The sequence below is a fragment of the Cydia fagiglandana genome, chromosome 25, assembly GCF_963556715.1.
Source record: "Cydia fagiglandana chromosome 25, ilCydFagi1.1, whole genome shotgun sequence".
NCBI classification, from domain to species: domain Eukaryota; kingdom Metazoa; phylum Arthropoda; class Insecta; order Lepidoptera; family Tortricidae; genus Cydia; species Cydia fagiglandana.
Window position 1 is genome coordinate 10,379,425 of NC_085956.1, and position 19,703 is coordinate 10,399,127.

The 19,703-nt window shown below is 39.3% G+C and overlaps 2 protein-coding genes across 3 annotated transcripts in view; one reads left to right on the top strand and one right to left on the bottom strand.

The window, feature by feature from the left end:
- LOC134677017 (lactosylceramide 1,3-N-acetyl-beta-D-glucosaminyltransferase-like) overlaps window positions 1–19,703 on the bottom strand; it is a 49,717-nt gene that overhangs the window by 18,147 nt on the left and 11,867 nt on the right. For both annotated transcript variants that reach the window (XM_063535431.1, XM_063535430.1), the window contains exon 2: window positions 369–455. In XM_063535431.1, the coding sequence (XP_063391501.1) occupies window positions 369–454 (86 nt within the window). In that variant the 5' untranslated portion in view covers window position 455. The remainder of the gene's footprint in view (window positions 1–368; window positions 456–19,703) is intronic.
- Window positions 16,307–18,584, top strand: LOC134676944 (uncharacterized protein K02A2.6-like). Its single transcript, XM_063535324.1, has one exon. It carries the CDS (start codon window positions 16,580–16,582, stop codon window positions 18,473–18,475), a length of 1,896 nt encoding a protein of 631 aa, XP_063391394.1. The 5' UTR covers window positions 16,307–16,579; the 3' UTR covers window positions 18,476–18,584.

A 19,703-nucleotide genomic window follows, 5' to 3' on the forward strand; every position in this document is an offset into this window, starting at 1 on the left:
CGGCGTCGGTCCAGCGCTATGGAAAATGACGTCGCTGCGCAGTTGCGTCGACGCTGCGTCGGCCATAGAATTGTAGACGCCGACGCTCGAAAGACGCCAGATGTAGGGGGGCCCTAAACCGGCGAGCGTGTATGAGGAATGCTATGAATGTGAAGGAAACGAAAGAGGTATGTCAGGATCGTAATAGCAAGTGGAAATCAGTGGTCTCTACCTACCCCTCCGGGAAATATGCGTGATTATATGTATGTATGTAAATGATACTTCGTATATATGTATGTACTGTCGGACTCAGATGTTCAATACCGACTTACAAACCTCTTTCTCTAATGTGCGTGTGTGAGTGTGTGTGTGTGTGTACCTATGTTTACCTGTTATACAAGATGGGGCTGTCATCGCTGTCACGGCCCGACGAGTAGTACCTGTCTTCGTAATCCTCGTCATGCGCATGTGCCATGCTGGAACAGACAGACAGACATACATGTTACATATGTTACATAGCAGTACAGTGAGTTCAGGCCTTAGAGAATATAACCAACGGAGTGGTCATTAACAGGCGTTCCCCTCTGTCGAAAATAGGCGGCCTGTGGTCAACCGCATGTCAACCACATGTATGGACTGACGTTTATCTGACAGGGCTATGTTTACTTTACTTATACATTTGCTGTGCCGCTCCCCCGCAAAAAACGGCAGATTATTTTATACAGAAAATTATAGACATGGCGTCTCCGTTGGTTATATCCTCTAAGGTTCAGGCCCTTCTCCGAACGGAGCTCGCTGACAGACAAAGCAGGGCTATATATCTACAGGGTGTACCAGAATTCGACGTCAAGCCGTAAACGGATGATAGACCAAGTCATAACAGTTATCATAAATATACAAAAAAAAATCCAACTCATGTTCTTTAAAAATTATGGTCACTTTAAAAATTCACTAAAAAATCCACACCCTGTAATTATTCAAGATTACACAATGATAAAAAAATTAGAATAAATTATGGAATTTGTAGTAACAAGAGTTAAAGAACCATTACAGGATGTGGATTTTTTAGTGAATTTTTATGATAACTGTTATGACTTGGTCTATCATCCGTTTACGGCTTGACGTTGAATTCTGGGACACCCTGTATACCTACAAACATTGCAATTTAAATATAAGCTTGTAATTATAACACTGTGATAAAAGGTTATCATGTTACAAATTACACCCTGTATACCTACAAACATTGCAATTTAAATATACGCTTGTAATTATAACAATGTGATAAAAGGTTATCATGTTACAAATAAGAGTCGAGGTTGTCTTCATTAACATGTTTCGTTGGCTATTCAGCGCGGGAACGCCGCTGGTATTTTGGGGACGTTTGTGCCGGGTACTTACCGGATTAGGATATAGGTTTATGGCTTGTTATTGTGTTGTGTACCAATTTTCTTTTAAATTTGACGATGCGTGTTGCGGATGACATATGTGAAAGTATACATTTTATTTTGACGAAACCTGAGGTGGATGAGCTATCTGTATAGTGACGAAGCCTGCGCTGTGGATCTGAAGGTACTGCTATTATTATGTTTTTTTTTGTGGGTCAATAAAAGTTCATCTATACATGTTTAGTAGTTTATATTCCCGATTACCGGAAATATTGTGATAAGTATACATGTAAGTACAGTAAGCTGCTGATTTAAGTGACCCCCCCCCCCCCATCCCCCTCTCCTGCATAGAGAAATTTGTTTTTGGCTTCACTTAACTATACAGCTTTACTGTACATACATAATTAAGTATGTGAAAAATATTAGAAATGCGTATTACATGGCAATTTAGATGTTTTATAGACTGGTACAGATATAAGGACCCCGCAGCAAACATAGGGAAATAGTGGTTTCAGTTAAATCTCACAAAATTTTAGTATGATGTTAATTTGGCTCTCCTGATTATTTTTTTATATGGGCACAACTCTCTCAAAAGTATACTTTCAGAAATAATCAATAATATAATTTTCTATTTACACGACATGTTTTCTAAAATCGATATATTGTTATGACACGCACTGACAGTTATTGACGTTATAAAGTGCAGCCAACAACTGTCAGGAGGAGGAATTACGTAAAAATGGTACACATATTTTGTATCAAACAATTACATTGATTATATCTGAAAGTATACTTCTGAGAGAGTTGTGCCCATACAAAAAAATAATCAGGAGAGCCAAATTAACATCATACTAAAATTTCGTGAGATTTAACTGAAACCTCTTTTTCCCTATGTTTGCTGCGGGATCCTTTGTGCATGATGTTTGCAGTAAGATAATACATGAGTCATATAATCTGTGCACTTGTACTTGCTATTTATAAGCGTAAGATTATTATTAACAACGTGTTATGTAATGCGATCCTCGGCTTATTTTAGAAGCAGACAATGTACCGTTTCACATCACCTATTCAAATAAGTGTTCCGTGAACAAAGTTTTGTATGTACGAAACACTAAAAAGGGCTTTTTCTTCCCCGTTAGGAGGGATCAAAGTGGCACTTTTCTTCCCTGCTAGGAGGGATCAAAGTTGTACTTTTCTGTTCTAGGACACGATTTTTTTTTCCTGCATACATTTTTTTTTTGGTCAAATAATACATATTTTAAAACATACCAATTTCCTCATAATTAGCTAGGTAGCTAAAAATACATCCGTTCGGCCCCAATTTTGGGGTTTGCCATAAGCCGCGCGTGGCGCTGTCGCCACCTAGCGGCCATATCTGTGCTGATCGTAACAGTACGCGTCTTGTTAGAGAGTGAATCTTCTGTACTTAGTACTATTATTTATTCTGTGCCTTTATACAGGGTGATTCATGAGACGTGAGCAGGACTAATCTTGCACACTCAGTAACTGATAATTGATCGATCACCGTCGTATTTAGGCGAAACAACCACAGTTTTTCCTATTTTTTAACTTTTTAGTGAGGGCTAGTTTAATTCTCTACAATCATGGTCACCCTACAAGACCTAATCACTGAACATAAAAACTCTTTAACCGAAATTACAGCGTTATGATTACGAAGAAAATAACTGTCAAACTTGAGTGAGATACGAGTTTTCAAAAGTAACCAGACCGTGATGACAGTGATGACATTAAATTTGACACAGAGTATCGGTAGTTTAGTATTCTAATTTTAGGGCGACCATGCATGTCGTAAATAAATCAATAACTTTTTTTTTCAACATGACTAGAAAATTAACGTTAATCTCACTAATACTGATACGAAACAGTTGCTTATAATTTACGAAATGCGCAGTGTTAGTCCAGCTCACGTCTCCTGAATCACCCTGTATACAAGGTAAGACTACAGTTCATTACCACAACTAACTGCCCGGTTCGAACTTTAAAAGATATTCGAACAGAAACGATATGGATTAGACGTGTCAGTGCCAAAAGTGACGTTTTTGTTTGAATAGTATTCACAGTTGCCTAGGGTTGTCATGCGTCTTGATTTATTTTGTCCGAACATGTCAGGATTTTTAACCCTTTGTCCGGATTGCGGCCGGACTTGGCAAGTGTCAGGATTTTTAGGAATGATCTCATAAAAAAGCGCGGGGAGGGGGCTACGGGGTCGGGCGGAGGGAAACGGAAAGGTAGATCCACGATACAGTACACCGCAGAGCGCAGCGCGCCGCCGGGGCGTCGTTCTAGCTACACCAAATCTCTGTTACAAGAAATGACTGGATTTTTGGGGTGATGTCAGGATTTTTATCAGGACATTTAATTCTTCCACATGGCAACCCTATACCCGCCAGACAGGCGCCGCTGTCATGCTCATAGCCAATAGGCGGCAATATATTCCAGGAACGCAATTACGTTTAATTTAAACTGCACTCGTTGCAATTGTATGTGATTTGTTACGTCACACCTTTTATAAAACAATCGATTCATACAGAGTGTTTTTTTGTCTGACCGTACTTTGGCGGTTGATTATACGCGGTGGCCAAAAATTAAATGCATTCCCGTTGCCAGGGAGGTTTTGGGATTATACTGAGCAACTTTTACTATGGGACCAACCCCGAAATCGCAATATACAGTGTGTTTTCTGTAACAGGAGCAATAAATTAAACTGTAGGCTGTACACCTCAAACTGACCAACATTTGTTCAGCAACTTTTGAAAATAACCCATGGTTTGATTTTTATTACACTTTAAAGTTTATTTTAAGACGCAATGTATTGCAAATTTTGTTATGTTAAAAGCAGTTAAAAGCGTGACAAGTAACGCCAAACACACTGATTTCAGCGTACATTGAAGGCAATATTTATTTTGTATGAAAAAAAGGAAGTCTAAAGGATTCGTAATTTTTAAAAGTTGCTGAACAAATGTTGGACCCTTTGAGGAGTACAGCCTTTAGTTTAATTTATTGCTCCTGTTACAGGAAGCAGCCTGTATAATATAAGGAGAATTCTCCATTCGTCGAGAATTTTTCGTTTATGATCTCGGTCCGTCCGAAAAAACTAATGACATATTACTTTAATCACAGTAAAATTAGAGTCAATTATCAAACCAAATGACAATTTTGTATTCAAGTTCATTACCCTACGCCATTTTACGCTAAGTATTTTGTATACATATTTACTAACATCAACTTAACTGAACAATAATAGACTCTATGTGTTTGGAATAAGGCTCATAGGAACTAGAATGACTTACAAGTCATTTTTAGTATGCTAACATCAACTGAACTGAACAATAATCGACTCTATTCGTTTGGAATAAGGTCCATAGAACTAGAATGACGTATAACTAACTTTAAGTATGCTAACATCAACATAACAATAATGGACTTTATTCGTTTGGAATAAGGATCATGGAACTAGAATGACGTTTAAGTCACTTTTAGTAGTTGTGTGGACAATGCGATGACATCATTTGGCATTTGCATCTATTCCTGTACTGGCTTTGATTCATCCTGTGCGTACAGTCAGCAGCAGAAGTTGCTAAGCGGGCCAGGTGTTCAAAATGATCTCGACGCGACTGTATTGTTACGAGAATAAGAACGTGTCAAGGTAATTTTGAACACCTCGTCTGCTTAACAACTTCTGCTGCTGACTGTACCATAACAAATACGTGTGCATAACTTGAATATGTGTTGCTGTGAAGCGCTGGTGGCCTAGCGGTAAGAACGTGCGACTTTCAATCCGGAGGTCGCGGGTTCAAGTTCAAACCCCGGCTCGCACCAATGAGTTTTTCGGAACTTATGTACGAAATATCATTTGATATTTACCAGTCGCTTTCCGGTGCAGGAAAACATCCTGAGGAAACCGGACTAATCCCAATAAGGACTAGTTTCCCATCTGGGTTGGAAGGTCAGATCGCAGTCGCTTTCGTAAAACCTAGTGCCTACGTCAAATCATGGTATTAGTTGTCAAGCGGACCCCAGGCTCCCATGAGCCGTGGCAAAATGCCGGGATAACGCAATTAAGAACTTGAAAATATGTTTTTTTTAATAAATAATACAGAGTGGTTTTGTCATGTCTGACCAGACCTTGAGGGGACAATGTGTAAAAAATACAGTGTGGTTTTGTTGTCTGACCAGACCTTGAGGGGACAATGTGTCATAATGAACAATTTTTACTACCTTGCCCAACACCGAAACCACAATATTGTTTACCTACGAGTACATTACGACACCAGGTGCTAAAATAATCACATTACCTAGTATGTATAACTACGTCGAAAGTTTAAAGGTCGAAATAATCGAAATGTACTGTTAAACGTTGTAATTGGCTACTTTCCTACTAGTCAAATCAGCTTCTTTTTAGGGTTCCGTACCCAAAGGGACGGGACCCTATTACTAAGACTTCGCTGTCCGTCCGTCCGTCCGTCCGTCCGTCTGTCTGTTACCAGGCTGTATCTCACGAACCGTGATAGCTAGACAGTTGAAATTTTCACAGATGATGTATTTCTGTTGCCGCTATAACAACAAATACTAAAAACAGAATAAAATAAAGATTTAAGTGGGGCTCCCATACAACAAACGTGATTTTTGACCGAAGTTAAGCAACGTCGGGAGGGGTCAGTACTTGGATGGGTGACCGTTTTCTTTTTGCTTTTTTTTTTTGAATTATGGTACGGAACCCTTCGTGCGCGAGTCCGACTCGCACTTGCCCGGTTTTTAGAACTGTCAAAACGATTTGCTAATATGGAATTTATACGAAAACGTGTGTAGTGACGTCACGGTCAACTCACCTACTTTTTGTACTTCTATCCGATATATTAAATAGTGTGGTTAAAAATAACTGCTATCTATGTTTTTCTAATAATTATCTGGTGTTTCATTTCGTGCATAGTGTGAAATTAGTACATTTCGATGCTAGTCCGGAAGGTATGTCATTACTTAAAAATAAATTATTTTTAATACAGTTGCTCAAAAAGTGCTACTTTACGTAGCTGTTTAGCGTGCGGAAAGTTGGTTATCTCGAACTAGTGCTTTTTACTTTTCCAATTTTTTTAAATTTATACTTGTTCCAATTCACGACTACTTATTGATGAGTGTTAATATTAGTTTCCTTTAAACGTCGTAATCAGCATAAAAACCTACCGTTAATGTAAGAATACGAAAAATATTACATATTTCATATTTAATTATTTAGCTCTTCATCATTATAACACGTTTAGTTTTTAATATTCAATATTGAAAATTCCGTTCTTAATAAGTTGACTGAATGGAACGGAATAGCTGCCAAACGCCCATAGATATAATATACTTAAAGACGACGTTTAACCGAGCTGTCACTGTTACCACTTTTGTTTAGTGTACGATTAACAATGTTTTTCTTATTTTTTCGCAACTGTATTAAAAAACGTCGTTCGATACACGTGCGGAAATGTCATTCTTCACTCGTCCCGAGTCTTGCCACTCGCCTGCGGCTCGTGGCAAGATATCTCGGTACTCGTGAAGTAATGACATACCTTCCGCACTAGCATCGAAATGTACTATTTAAGTAGAGTAAAGGATGACTCACGTTAGACCGGGCCGTGTCCGGGCCGGAGCTTCCGGAGCTTACTTTTGTATGACATGACAGGCGATCACGTGATGCTTTCCATAGAAAACGGTATACCGGTAGCTCCGCGCCGGACACGGCCCGGTCTAACGTGAGTCATCCTACTCATCCTTAAAGTACCCAATTTCCTATTTTTCGCGCTTGTATAATAATTAACTAGGCATTCAATTACTAAACTAAGTAAGCCGGACCCGCTTTCATCACCAATCTAAGGTCACCCTGTATAAGCTCTTATCCGAGTCTGAATCTAGGGGCCCGATTCGGATTTTGAAATATAGTTCGTTTTTTTTAGCATTAGAAAGAACTCCACAGAAGCAAGCGTGCAGTTTTTATCAGGCTCGTTATTTCTTAATAATTATTGAATTATCTAATGTAGCATGGTCAATACATATAATTTACTTCAAGTTATTACCGCTAAAAGTGCCGGATTTGGAACCACAAGCTTACTTCTGCGAAGTTCTTTCTAATGCTAAAAAAAACGGACTATAGACATGTATTAGATATCTTTTAGATACGATACCAAGATACGATAACGATATGTTTAAGATCTAACCTGTCTTTGACATATGCGCGATTCTGGAGATACTCTTGAACGATTTACTCAGGATATGACTTAGAGATCCAATTCACATCTAATAGATAACTTACTCTATCTAACGTAAAAGTGACATTGGTTGCCCGAATTGCGCTGCAAAAGAGAACTAGTTGATATCTAAACTATAGTATCTAGAATGGATCTAGTACGTGCCGTCTCTTGTGAATATCTTGAAGTTCGAATACGGCAGTGAATCTAGCTCGGAAGTAGGACACCTAGAAACGCCCCGAGGAACTCTCCAGTTAGCAGAAGCCGTGCCAGTTACACTTCACTCTTCTTTTTGTGCGCGCTGGCCGTAGGGTTGCCAGATCGAAAGGCGCTATTATCGTGAAACAATATAAATCTTTCGGGATTGTGGGTCCTAAGTTGGGAAAAAAAATACATTCAAATTAAAGTAATTGTATAAAAAACAACGATATTTTACATTATTGGCACTACGTCAGCTCGCTCGCTCTACGACCGTCCGTCCGAATAGTCCGTGTCTTTGAACGGACCAATCTCGGCATGGGACTTCGCTCACCTTGTCCCGCGCACACCCGCATTTTTGGCATCATCGGTTTCATGAAAAAATTGCTCTAAGCTCGGCCTAGAGGATTCCTAGTCTATGATCGGTAATGAAATCGGTTACCAAGCTGTTAAGTAAGCCAATTACTTTTCTGATTGAACCACGTAAGTATTTGTAAGTACGCTCATTTGGTTCAAAATAGTTCATTTTTGCTGGAAATTCTATTATCGTATAGTAGTCTGTTTGAGATCCTGAAAACGGTAAAAAATAAAGATACTACTCCTAAAAATACGTGTGGTACCTCATTAGATTCGTCATGATGTCTAGAAAAATGTATTCGAAGCGTGTACTAGCACACAAAAAATATCAAAAGTTATAAACAAAAAAAGGGAGGAAAAAGTAGTTATTTTTTATTTCCCCAATATCTCAAAAAGTATTAATATTTAAGAAACCAAAATTAATATTATAAAAGAGGAGGATATTTCCAATCAAACATTCCATACTTGCAGAACTGTATCTCCATTATTTATACTTTTTATTCAACGCTGAACACAGCCCTCCGCGCCTCATTTTCGAGAAACGCGCGCGGCGTGAAAAAACGGTTACGTTACATTAAATATAATTTTAAATGTATTAAATAATCATGGAAATTTTTTTTTTAAATATGGTGTATATAAAACATGTCAACACATGTAATACTTGTAGAAATTTATCTTAAAGTTATTTTTTCAACAAGTTAGGCAAAACTTTTGATATATTTTGTGTGCTAATACACGCTTCGAATACATTTTTCTAGACATCATGACGAATCTAATGAGGTATCACACGTATTTTTAGGAGTAATATCTTTATTATTCACTGCTTTCAGGATCTCGAACAGACTATAGTGCATCTCATTTAACTCTAATGGATGTAGGTACCTACTTCAAGTACACGCGCTTGTCCGGTTTTTTTTTTAATTCCTGTTTCCTAATTTCTTGAACATGTGACATGACTGAGACGGTAATATACCTATTATATTATACATATACATTATTATGATGAAAGCCTATGATATTCGCAAATTTCGGAGATCTCTCTTTTACTCCAATGAAGGCGTAATTAGAGCGACAGAGAAAAATGCCCGCAATTTGCGAACTTCGATTTTCGCGGTTATAGCCCAGGCCGCGTAGCCAAGATGCCGATCGCTTACGCTCCGTAGCGATCGAAACGCAACTGTCACTGTCGCACTAATATGGAAGTGTGATAGAGAGACATAATGGTTTTCGTTGTCGAAGCGATAGCGATTGTAACCTTGGCTAGGCCGGCAGTGCCGAGACTCTCGGAGGTCTAGACGAGTGCGTAGAGGGCCTACCGCGAACTAACGTTCGAAGTGTTGCCTCTCTGTCGCACTTGTAAATTCGTACGTAAGTGTGACAGGAAGGTAGCACGTCGAACGTTCCAGCCCTCAATAGTTAAATTAGTGTCATCGCCAAACAATTCTATCATCTAAAAGCACATTTCCATAGAAGCCTCATTACCCTTTGTATTACACAATAGGATCGATATAATTTCCTTCCAATAGTCGTTAACGTGACAAAAAGCCAAGGTGACACGACAATGACTGGCGTCAGGGCAAATTACCTTTTTTATGCTCAGGTAATTATGTACGAGTCTGTGTCACAGTTTCCGGAGGGGCCCACTGATTAACAGTCCGCCGGACGGTATCGGCCTGTCAGTTAGAACGAAATTTTGACAGTTCCGAACAACTGACAGGTCGATACCGTCCGGCGGACTGTTAATCAGTGGGCCCCTTTAGGCATAGTGTGGGTTAATGTTTGAGAAAATAGGATGTATTATGGGAATTAAGGGGCTTCATCGATTTTTTTCGGGGGCGACCAGAGGTTTTCATCGATTTTTGACAAGTTTTGAATCGTATCTCCTTTTTAGAATTAGAAGATATCGGTTCTTCAATCTTTTATCTCCGGTTTTGTCCACCGGATTTTGAAAGAAATTAATATTTATTTTTTTATGAATTTTTATTGTACAAATATTTATTGTCAAAAAAAATGTTACACAAAAAAAAACATTTTAACGCATCTAAATCTAACCTTATAAAATAACTTACAATTAAATAAAAACTAAATTAAAACTAACACAAAAAGTCCCCCAGATCCGATCCCTGCGGAAGGGTGCCCATAATGCTGGCTAAATAAACATTGTCTATTAAAAAAACATTTTTTTCGTATCTAGTTTGCTGTGAAGGATCTTACATGTACGAAATCTAAATTTGGGTTCGTCTTTGACGTCTCGGAAAACGTGTCTCCTCGCGCATGAGAGGCCTGTGTCCAGCAGTGGGACGTATATAGGCAGAATTATTATTATTAACAGAAAATGTATGGCCATAAAACCAGTCTTTAGTCTAAAATAGTTCAACTTTGATGCCAAATACCTCGAACACAATAAACTTTGAAGTAAATATACTTTGAAGTACTATATTAATTAAAGCCGTTGGTGATAATATAATAAGCTACAAAAAACATTAGAAAACTAAGGGATTCAGATAGAAGGTCATTGGCGTGGGGGAGCCCCTTAATGGGAGCCTTTAAGGCCGAGCCACACCGGCTTGCGTGTGCGTGACGTGCGCGTGTGCGTGCGCTAAAATGTTGGATCCGCACGCGCACACGTCACGCAAGCGGTGTGCCGTCTCTCATAAGGATCTGTATACTACAACGCCGCACGCGCACGTGCACGTCACGCACACGCAGCCGGTGTGCACAGGCCTTTATTGTAGTACATAATGGTAACGGTATATTTTGTGGAAATGACCGTCCAGGAAATGGCGAGATTTTTAAGGTGTCCGGAATTTTGTCAGGATATTCAATTTTTTCATATGGCAACCCTAGCCTAAGCTAACTCGGCATCGACAAAGTGTGACAGCACCACTACAAATGTCACACAGTGGCGCCACCACACTGCCGTTTCCCAAGTCAATATGTTATTATTGCGACCTCAACCCAGTGTAAGGAAATATCCAATCTAACAGTGCGCGTGACTCCTTGTACCCGCGACTTTGGTCCGAAATAGGGTTGCCAGATACAAATTTAGAATTTCCTGACAAATTTCCGAATATTTTTCCTGACATTCATATTTTATAGACGACGACGACGGGTGGGGCGGGGGGTTTAGTCCGATTAAACAAGATGTTTTACCTACATTATTTTTAATCACAGAGGCAGAGGATACTCATTTATATTTTTTTTCAATATTTTTGGATTAATTTAAGTAAATAAAAAGGTATTTTATAAAAAAGTCTATCAGTTCAAGAAATTCCTGACATTTTCGTGTTCCGTCCCCATTCCTGACAAAAGGCCAAAATTCCTGACATATCAGGAAAATTCCTGTCATCTGGTAACCCTAGTCGGAAAACATAATTATAAAACCTCCATACATTTAGCAATTTAGATAGATAGATACTATAGATAGAGATATAATTAGACTAAATATCTACATAGGTACCATATGAAATCATTACAGGTATTTTATGAAATCAATAAGTCATGGGACTCCTGAACTAAAGGGTTTGAAATACTTGAACAATTTTTACGAATTCTTAGTACTTAGATAAAGTATCGAAGATTCTAATATTATTAATTTTATTTTTTTGTCGTTTCGGTTTTTGGTAATTTTTCAAAATGGCCGAGTCGTGATACCTCGCGCCTAAACAAATACATAGTCGTACCGATATCAGGCGTGGCTCACTCCGCGATTTCGTCGCTTTGCTACAGGTAGCTAAAAGTACATCCGTTCGACCCCAATTTTGGGGTTTGCCATAAGACGCGCGTGGCGCTGTCCCCACCTAGCGGCCATATCTGTGCTGATCGTGACAGACGCGTTTTGTTAGAGAGTGAGTCTTCTGTACCTAGTAATATTATTTATTCTGTGCCGATATCATAAGAGTTTTTTTTCTTTTTGAGCTACACTTACCCACTGCTAAAATAAATGCAGTTGGCGCTCGGTAATCCGGCACCTGAAATTAACCCGGACACTACCGGATTATTGGGTTTGTATGGGAAATAAAAGCTTTATGTAGAATAATTTCTACATATCAAATTTAACCGCTCTGTAGTCCGGTGTTCGGTTTTGTACACTGCCGGATTAGAGCGAGGTACCAATTGCCGGATTAATGAGGCCGGTATATCGATCACCGGAATACCGAGCGCCTACTACAGTAGTACCTACAGGTACTTTCGTTTACTGAGGGATATTATACCACGAGCGATAATAATAATAATGTAACAATATTAGTATGCATAATCAGATAACCTATAACATAGACTAGGAATCCTCTAGACCGAGTTTAGAGCAGTTATTTCATGCAACCGATTGATGCCAAAAATGCGGGGGTGCGCGGGACGAGGTGAGCGAAGTCCCGTGCCGTGATTGGTCCGTTCAAAGACACGGACGTCACACAAAGACACTTTCGACTCGAACATCGAAAATTACCGTATGCGTGGCAGACGGGGTAGCGCTACTATGCTCAATCTGGAGGACGTTTTGTCTGTGACCTATAGTCACTAAGATAAGTAGTATGCAAGATGCGATTATGCATTTCCGCTGTGCAGTGGCGTAGCTAGAGGATATGGCGCCCGGGGCAGGCACCAAATTTGCCGGAGGACCAGATTACCATCCGCATTTCACACTTCACAGTGGTGGTAAATACGACTGACGAAAGTATCCCTGCTGTGCCTTTGGCAAGGCGGAGAGGTAGTCTTTTGCCCATTTTGGCGCCCCCCCTTGGACGGCGCCCGGGGCACGTGCCCCCTCCAACCCCCCCCTAGTTACGCCACTGCCGCTGTGACCGTAATCTTGAACTAATAGCAGTTAGGACTAAGTACCTAAGTAACAAATAACTAAACAATATCTGGGAGATTGAGCTTTGCTCCGAAAACATATAAAAACCCAAAAATGCGCGTTTTCCCATTGATAAGACCTAGCTAGATCAGGCGTGGCTCACTCCGCGATTTCGTCGCTTTGCTACAGGTAGCTAAAAGTACATCCGTTCGACCCCAATTTTGGGGTTTGCCATAAGCCGTGCGTGGCGCCGTCGCCACCTAGCGGCCATATCTATGCTGATCGTGACAGACGCGTTTTGTTAGAGAGTGAGTCTTCTGCACCTAGTACTATTATTTATTCTGTGGCTAGATCGATTTATCGCCCCATACCAGAAAACCCCCATATCGCAAATTTCATCGAAATCGTTAAAACCGTTTGCGAGATTCCCGAAATATATAAAATTATATAATACCTTTAAAGAGAAATTCTGGTATATATATATATATATATATACAAGAATTTCTCTTTAAAGGTATAAGATAAAGATAGATTAGATAACATAACTAAAAATATACTTACGCGGTAAAACTTGTGTAAATTTATGATTACAATCTTACAAACTCCTAAATTAATATTTTAAATAGTTATTTTTTTAATAATAATTTAATAATATGTACACGAAAGAGTGGACAAAAACACCTCACGAATTTCTAGTACCTACATACTATTGAGCTACATGGCAAAAATGACGATCACAAAAGTCACAAAACATTCTTAAAGTGTAATAAAATGATAATTTTAATGGGTTTTGTAACTAAATAATGTATACAAGAATAATTGAAATAGGTAAAGATAGGACGATAAGAACGAGGAATTTTGTACATTGACGCACCTGTTCCTCCCAGCAAACATTTTTGGTCAATATTCCGAAAAAGGCACCTATTTTAGGTTGCACAATTTAGGGGACCAAGATGAGGCACGTCGAATCGACGTCGTGGGCACGTCGAGTCGACATAAATGGGGAAAAAACGCACGTGCCGGCGACGTATTTATTGACGGTAAATTAGTGATTACAACCATTAGGTCAACACTAGGTCATGTTTCCGACATCGATTCGACGTCGCCACGACGTGCCGCGTAGTTGAAATGTACTAATTTGGTAATCTTTACCACCTTTAGACGTGATGGTGACATATTTTTATCCATATGATTACTCTGCGAGGCAATATTTAGATGAGACGCGATGAAGAGAAAAAGAGACACAAACATTACGCTTATATATTCTTTTCACTCAGAAACAAAATGTCTAACAAGAAAACAACTTTAAGTTGTGCAATGATAATGGCGGCCACTAAGTTATGTAAAATAATAATTTAGGCCGATTACGCAGATGAAGAACGATGAAATCTAGTGCACAGAAAATTTTTTCGTGCAGTATGTTAGGTTTACATACAAAACTATCGATGGGCTTTTGAAATATTTAAGTTTTCAACATTTTATAAAATCAAAATGCATATATTTGCTTGTAATTGAGTGTTGTAATTGAATATTTATGTGTGTGAGTATATTGACTCGATCAAAAATATTGTTTTATTTTGAATATTAGCACAATGAAGTACCGTGCGATGGCACCATTCAAGATAATATATAACAACTTAAATTATGCAATTTAATATTTAGCATCTCGTTATAATGAAAGAAAATGGCGGCACAACCTCATGGTATTGATAGTACTTTACAAGTGATTTTAACTATATGGTCGCAATTTGGTATCTATTTTAAGTAACATTTACCTAAAATTAGTAGCTAAATCGACATAAAATCGACGACCTAAAGGGGTCCGTAAAAGAAATAATGACGTCGCAAATACACCTATAATATCTTATTAGTACATTTGACCTATTGGTCAGACTTTGCAGTTAATTTTACCTAATATTTCGACTTTTTTTCAACCATTAAGTCCCTGACTTCATGGTCCCCGTATAAGAAATAATTACGTCGCATATACACCTAACATGCCTTATTAGTACATTTGACCTATTGGTCAGGGTTCGAAGTTAATTTTACCTAATATTTCGACTGATTTTCAACCATTAAGTCCCTGACTTCATGGTCTCCGTATAAGAAATAATTACGTCGCATATACACCTAAAATGCCTTATTAGTAGATTTGACCTATTGGTCAGGGTTTAAGGTTAATTTTACCTAATATTTCGCCTTATTTTCAACCCCTAAGTCCCTGACTTCAAGGTGTATTTATGAAGTGAAATATACGTTTTATTGTCCCTATATTTTGACTTGGAAGTAAAAGTGTACAATACGTAAAATAATGACTTAGGACGTAATTTTTACTTAAATTGGTAAAATCTTCTCCGAGCCTAGGAAAAAATACTTAAAATGTTTGCTGGGCTATCTCTATCGCACGCGCATAGTTAATAGTGCTTTCCCGCTCGTAAAGTGTCATTGACCGCCGGTACCATGGGCGACGTCTTAGTAATAATAGTGTCCCGTTTTTACCCTTTGGGTACGGAACCCTGAAAAAGATCGACCATTTAAATTCACTAAGGACTCTAATGACCAATAATCTAATGGAGACTAATAGGCACTATAGTAATGGGTTGTAATTCTCAAATGGTTCCATATATAATATATGTTTATACAGGGTGTCCCAGAAATCGACGTCAAGCCGTAAACGGATGATAGACCAAGTCATAACAGTTATCATAAAAATACAAAAAAAAAAATCCAACTCATGTTCTTTAAAAATTATGGTCACTTTAAAAATTCACTAAAAAATCCACACCCTGTAATGGTTCTTTAACTCTTGTTACTACAAATTCCATAATTTATTCTAATTTTTTTATTATTGTGTAATCTTGAATAATTACACGGTGTGGATTTTATAGTGAATTTTTAAAGTGACCATAATTTTTAAAGAACATGAGTTGGATTTTTTTTTGTATTTTTATGATAACTGTTATGACTTGGTCTATCATCCGTTTACGGCTTGACGTCGAATTCTGGCACAACCTGTATGTATGTAGCATCAGAACTGGCCGTTGTTAAATGACCCAGTTTTTAGTATCGTAATTAGTTCTAGATGATTGGATATGATACGACGTCAATAAACAATCTACCTACATGTATGTTTTTTAGGGTTCCGTACCCAAAGGGTAAAACGGGACCCTATTACTAGGAATTCGCTGTCCATCCGTCCGTCCGTCCGTCCGTCCGTCTGTCACCAGGCTGTATCTCACGAACCGTGATAGCTAGACAGTTGAAATTTTCACAGATGATGTATTTCTGTTGCCGCTATAACAACAAATACTAAAAACAGAATAAAATAAAGATTTAAATGTGATATATGTACATGTATAGCACCAAAGGTATATACATAGACATGTATCACAGCTGATCGCTCGGTCAGTGAACTCGCGGGTAGGTTAAGATTTTGATAAATAATTTAATGTCATAATTGGTGGTAGTTTTAACTTGTCTCTCGAAATATATCTTCTAATACGAACGGACGTGCATTTGCCTTTTTATTAGTTATCCCAGGTTCCCGGCTCCTATATATCTCATTTGGCGACGAATTCGGACAATTAAGCGTGCGGCAGTGAAAGGACAGTGTTATAATGTCGATTGGAAAGTTGCAACCGTTTGATCCTAGCGCGGACGATTGGGCGTTGTATGTGGATAGGTTAGAACAGTATTTCATTGTGAATAGCGTAACGGATGCATTGAAAGTGCCTACGTTAATTACAGTGATGGGCAGTGCAAGTTACGAGTTATTAGTGACATTGTGTACGCCGGACAAACCTTCAACAAAAAAATTTGAAGTGTTAAAAGAACTGATGACTAATCATTTACAGCCTAAAAGGAGCATAATGGCGGAACGTTACAAATTTCGTCAACGAATACAAAAAAAAGGCGAGTCGTTGGCGGTCTATGTCGCGGATTTAAAGAAGATGACTCAATATTGTGATTTTAAAACGGAACTGGAAAATAATCTACGGGATCAATTTGTGTGCGGCATAGCGGACGATACTATTAGGCAGAGGTTGTTCGTAGAAGATGGATTGACATTCGCCAAGGCTTGGAAGCTGGCGGTTGCCATGGAGGCAGCAGAGAAAGACGCAGCGGCGGTCGATAGTAGGACGCGCGGCACTAGTAAAGAGGTTGTGGAAGTGCTATATGCATCGGCCAGCGGCAGCGGGGCCAGAAGACAGGGCTCGTCGGGGGCCTGGAGGTCTAACGGGGCAAGCCAGGCAGCGGGGCGCAGCAAGGCGGCACCGCAGGCATGGGGCGGACGCGCACAGGCGAAGCCGGCGCCCGTGGCGGGAGCGGCATCGGCAGGAGCGCCGCGCGCTCGCGAGCAGGGCCAGTGTCGTGCTTGTGGCGGCAATCATGACGCGGCGACTTGCAAATTCCGCATGTATTCTTGTCGCGTATGCATGCAACAAGGTCATTTAAAGAAGATGTGTCCCCGACTACAAACCGGAGCTAGAGTGCATGCGTTGGACGCGAACGAGGAGGACGAGGAGGAGTTGTTGAACGAGGTACAATTGAACGCTTTATCTGTAGGCAGTTTAAGTCGTTATAAGCCGTTTATGATGACATTGGACGTTAACGGAATAGGTTTAGAAATGGAAGTTGACACCGGTAGTGCCATTTCATGTATAAGTCTTGAATGCTATCAAAAATTATTTAATAATCTACCTATTTTAACACCTAATGTATTAGTTAACTTATACGCAGGAGAAAGTTTACGCCCGGTCGGTAAAATTACTCCAATAGTTAAATATAAAAACAAAGAGATATCTTTAGATTTATTCGTTATAGATGGGGGCAAAAACCCATTGTTAGGAAGACAATGGCTGTACGAGTTGACAATGGGCGTGGAGCCGTTTAGTTGTAACAAAATTGATACCAAATTGGAACTTACTATGGATTCATTGATTTCTAGGTATAAGGATGTATTCGCGGACGGGCTCGGGCGGTACACAGGCGGCACGGTGGCGCTGCGCGTGCGCTCGGGCGCCGCGCCGGTGTACATGCGAGCGAGGCCGCTGGCGTACGCGCTGCGTGCGCCGGTGGAGCGCGCGCTGGACCAGCTGCAGCGGGACGGCATTATTACGCCGGTCGAGACGTCAGACTGGGCCACGCCGATAGTACCGGTAATTAAGCGTGATGGAGGTATTCGCATTTGTGGCGATTATAAATTAACACTCAACAGATGCTTAGAAGTTGACCGTTTTCCCTTGCCTAGAGTTGAGGACCTGCTTGTCAAATTACACGGGGGGGAAACGTTTTCAAAAATTGATTTGTCTCAAGCCTATGCACAATTCGAATTGGACGAGGCATCTAAACCTTATACCGTAATCAACACGCATAAAGGCTTGTATATGTATAATAGGCTGATCTATGGGCTATCATCGAGCCCGGGAATATTTCAAAGGAAACTAGAACAACTTTTCGCAGACTTACCGCGAGTAGGCGTTTTCCTTGATGACGTAATTATAACGGAGTAGACAGGGAAGATCATTTGCGTACATTACATCAAGTGCTAGGACGCCTCGAGAAATTTGGGTTGAAAGTTAAGAAAGAAAAATGCTCTTTCTTCGCGGAATCGGTGACGTATTTAGGGTTTCGCATTACGAGGGTCGCACTGAAATATTCGGGAATGGGACACTTAGAAATAACATAATAGAAAGAGGCATATAATTTATAAAAATGTAACTCTTTATAAAACTTTTAAGGTATATTTCATTTGGTTGTCATTTGTATTTAAGAATTACTGGCAATTTGAAAATTGTATGTCGAACATTATTTGAATTTTTGGCAAAGTGATTTTTCCGATCAAATTTTTAAACGGTTTTCAATATGCCCTCAGCGAACAAATAAAAGTTACAATGGGCTTCTGTTATTTTTTTATGAACTAGAGTTCATCGTACGCTCGTTTGCGGTTAAAATTAAATATGAAAGTCACTTTCATTTTATCCCATAGATGATCTTAAAGAAGCATGTCATTCCAAAGCGACGTCAAAAATTAAAATCGCATTTGTGCTGTTAATTAAAAAGACTGCCAAAAAAGTTGCATATCGGCAGATTTCGACATTCCTAAATATTCATATGACAACAGTAAAAAAATATTATATATATATATATATGTAAAAAAAACTTCAATTCCGTTGGCTACTCCACGAATTTCATACAAAACCACTAAGGCTCCAAAATCGCCATACAAAAAGGACTTTGGGATTATGAGCCGTGTGCATTACAGAATGATTACTTTCAAAAGAAAATTTATATGCGTGGTCAGTTTGAGATTAAGTATGCATTAAAATAAAGATTGACTGTCTAGATGCGACAGTATTCTCTATTCCCGACATTTTCAGTGCAACCCTCGTAGTAAAGAAGGGGTTCACACGTGTCCGGAAAAGATTAAAGTCATAAAGGACATGGCGATACCGGCCAATGTAACCGAGCTTCGCTCATTCATAGGAATGATTATGTACTATGGGAAATTTGTTAAAAATATAAGTATGACGTTAACACCATTATACAAATTATTAAGGAAAGGGGCTTCGTTTGTTTGGACCAAGGAATGTTCGAAAGCCTTTAATGCCGTCAGGCATTGTTTAGTTTCCAGTTCGGTGTTAGCGCACTATGACCCTGAACTTCCGCTATGTCTAACTACGGATGCGAGTTCCAGTGGCGTGGGAGCGGTGATTTCGCACCAGATGCCAGATGGTACGG

Coding starts and splice junctions, on each gene's coding strand:
- LOC134676944 (XM_063535324.1), top strand. CDS start 16,580: ATGTCGATTGGAAAGTTGCAACCGTTTGATCCTAGCGCGGACGATTGG.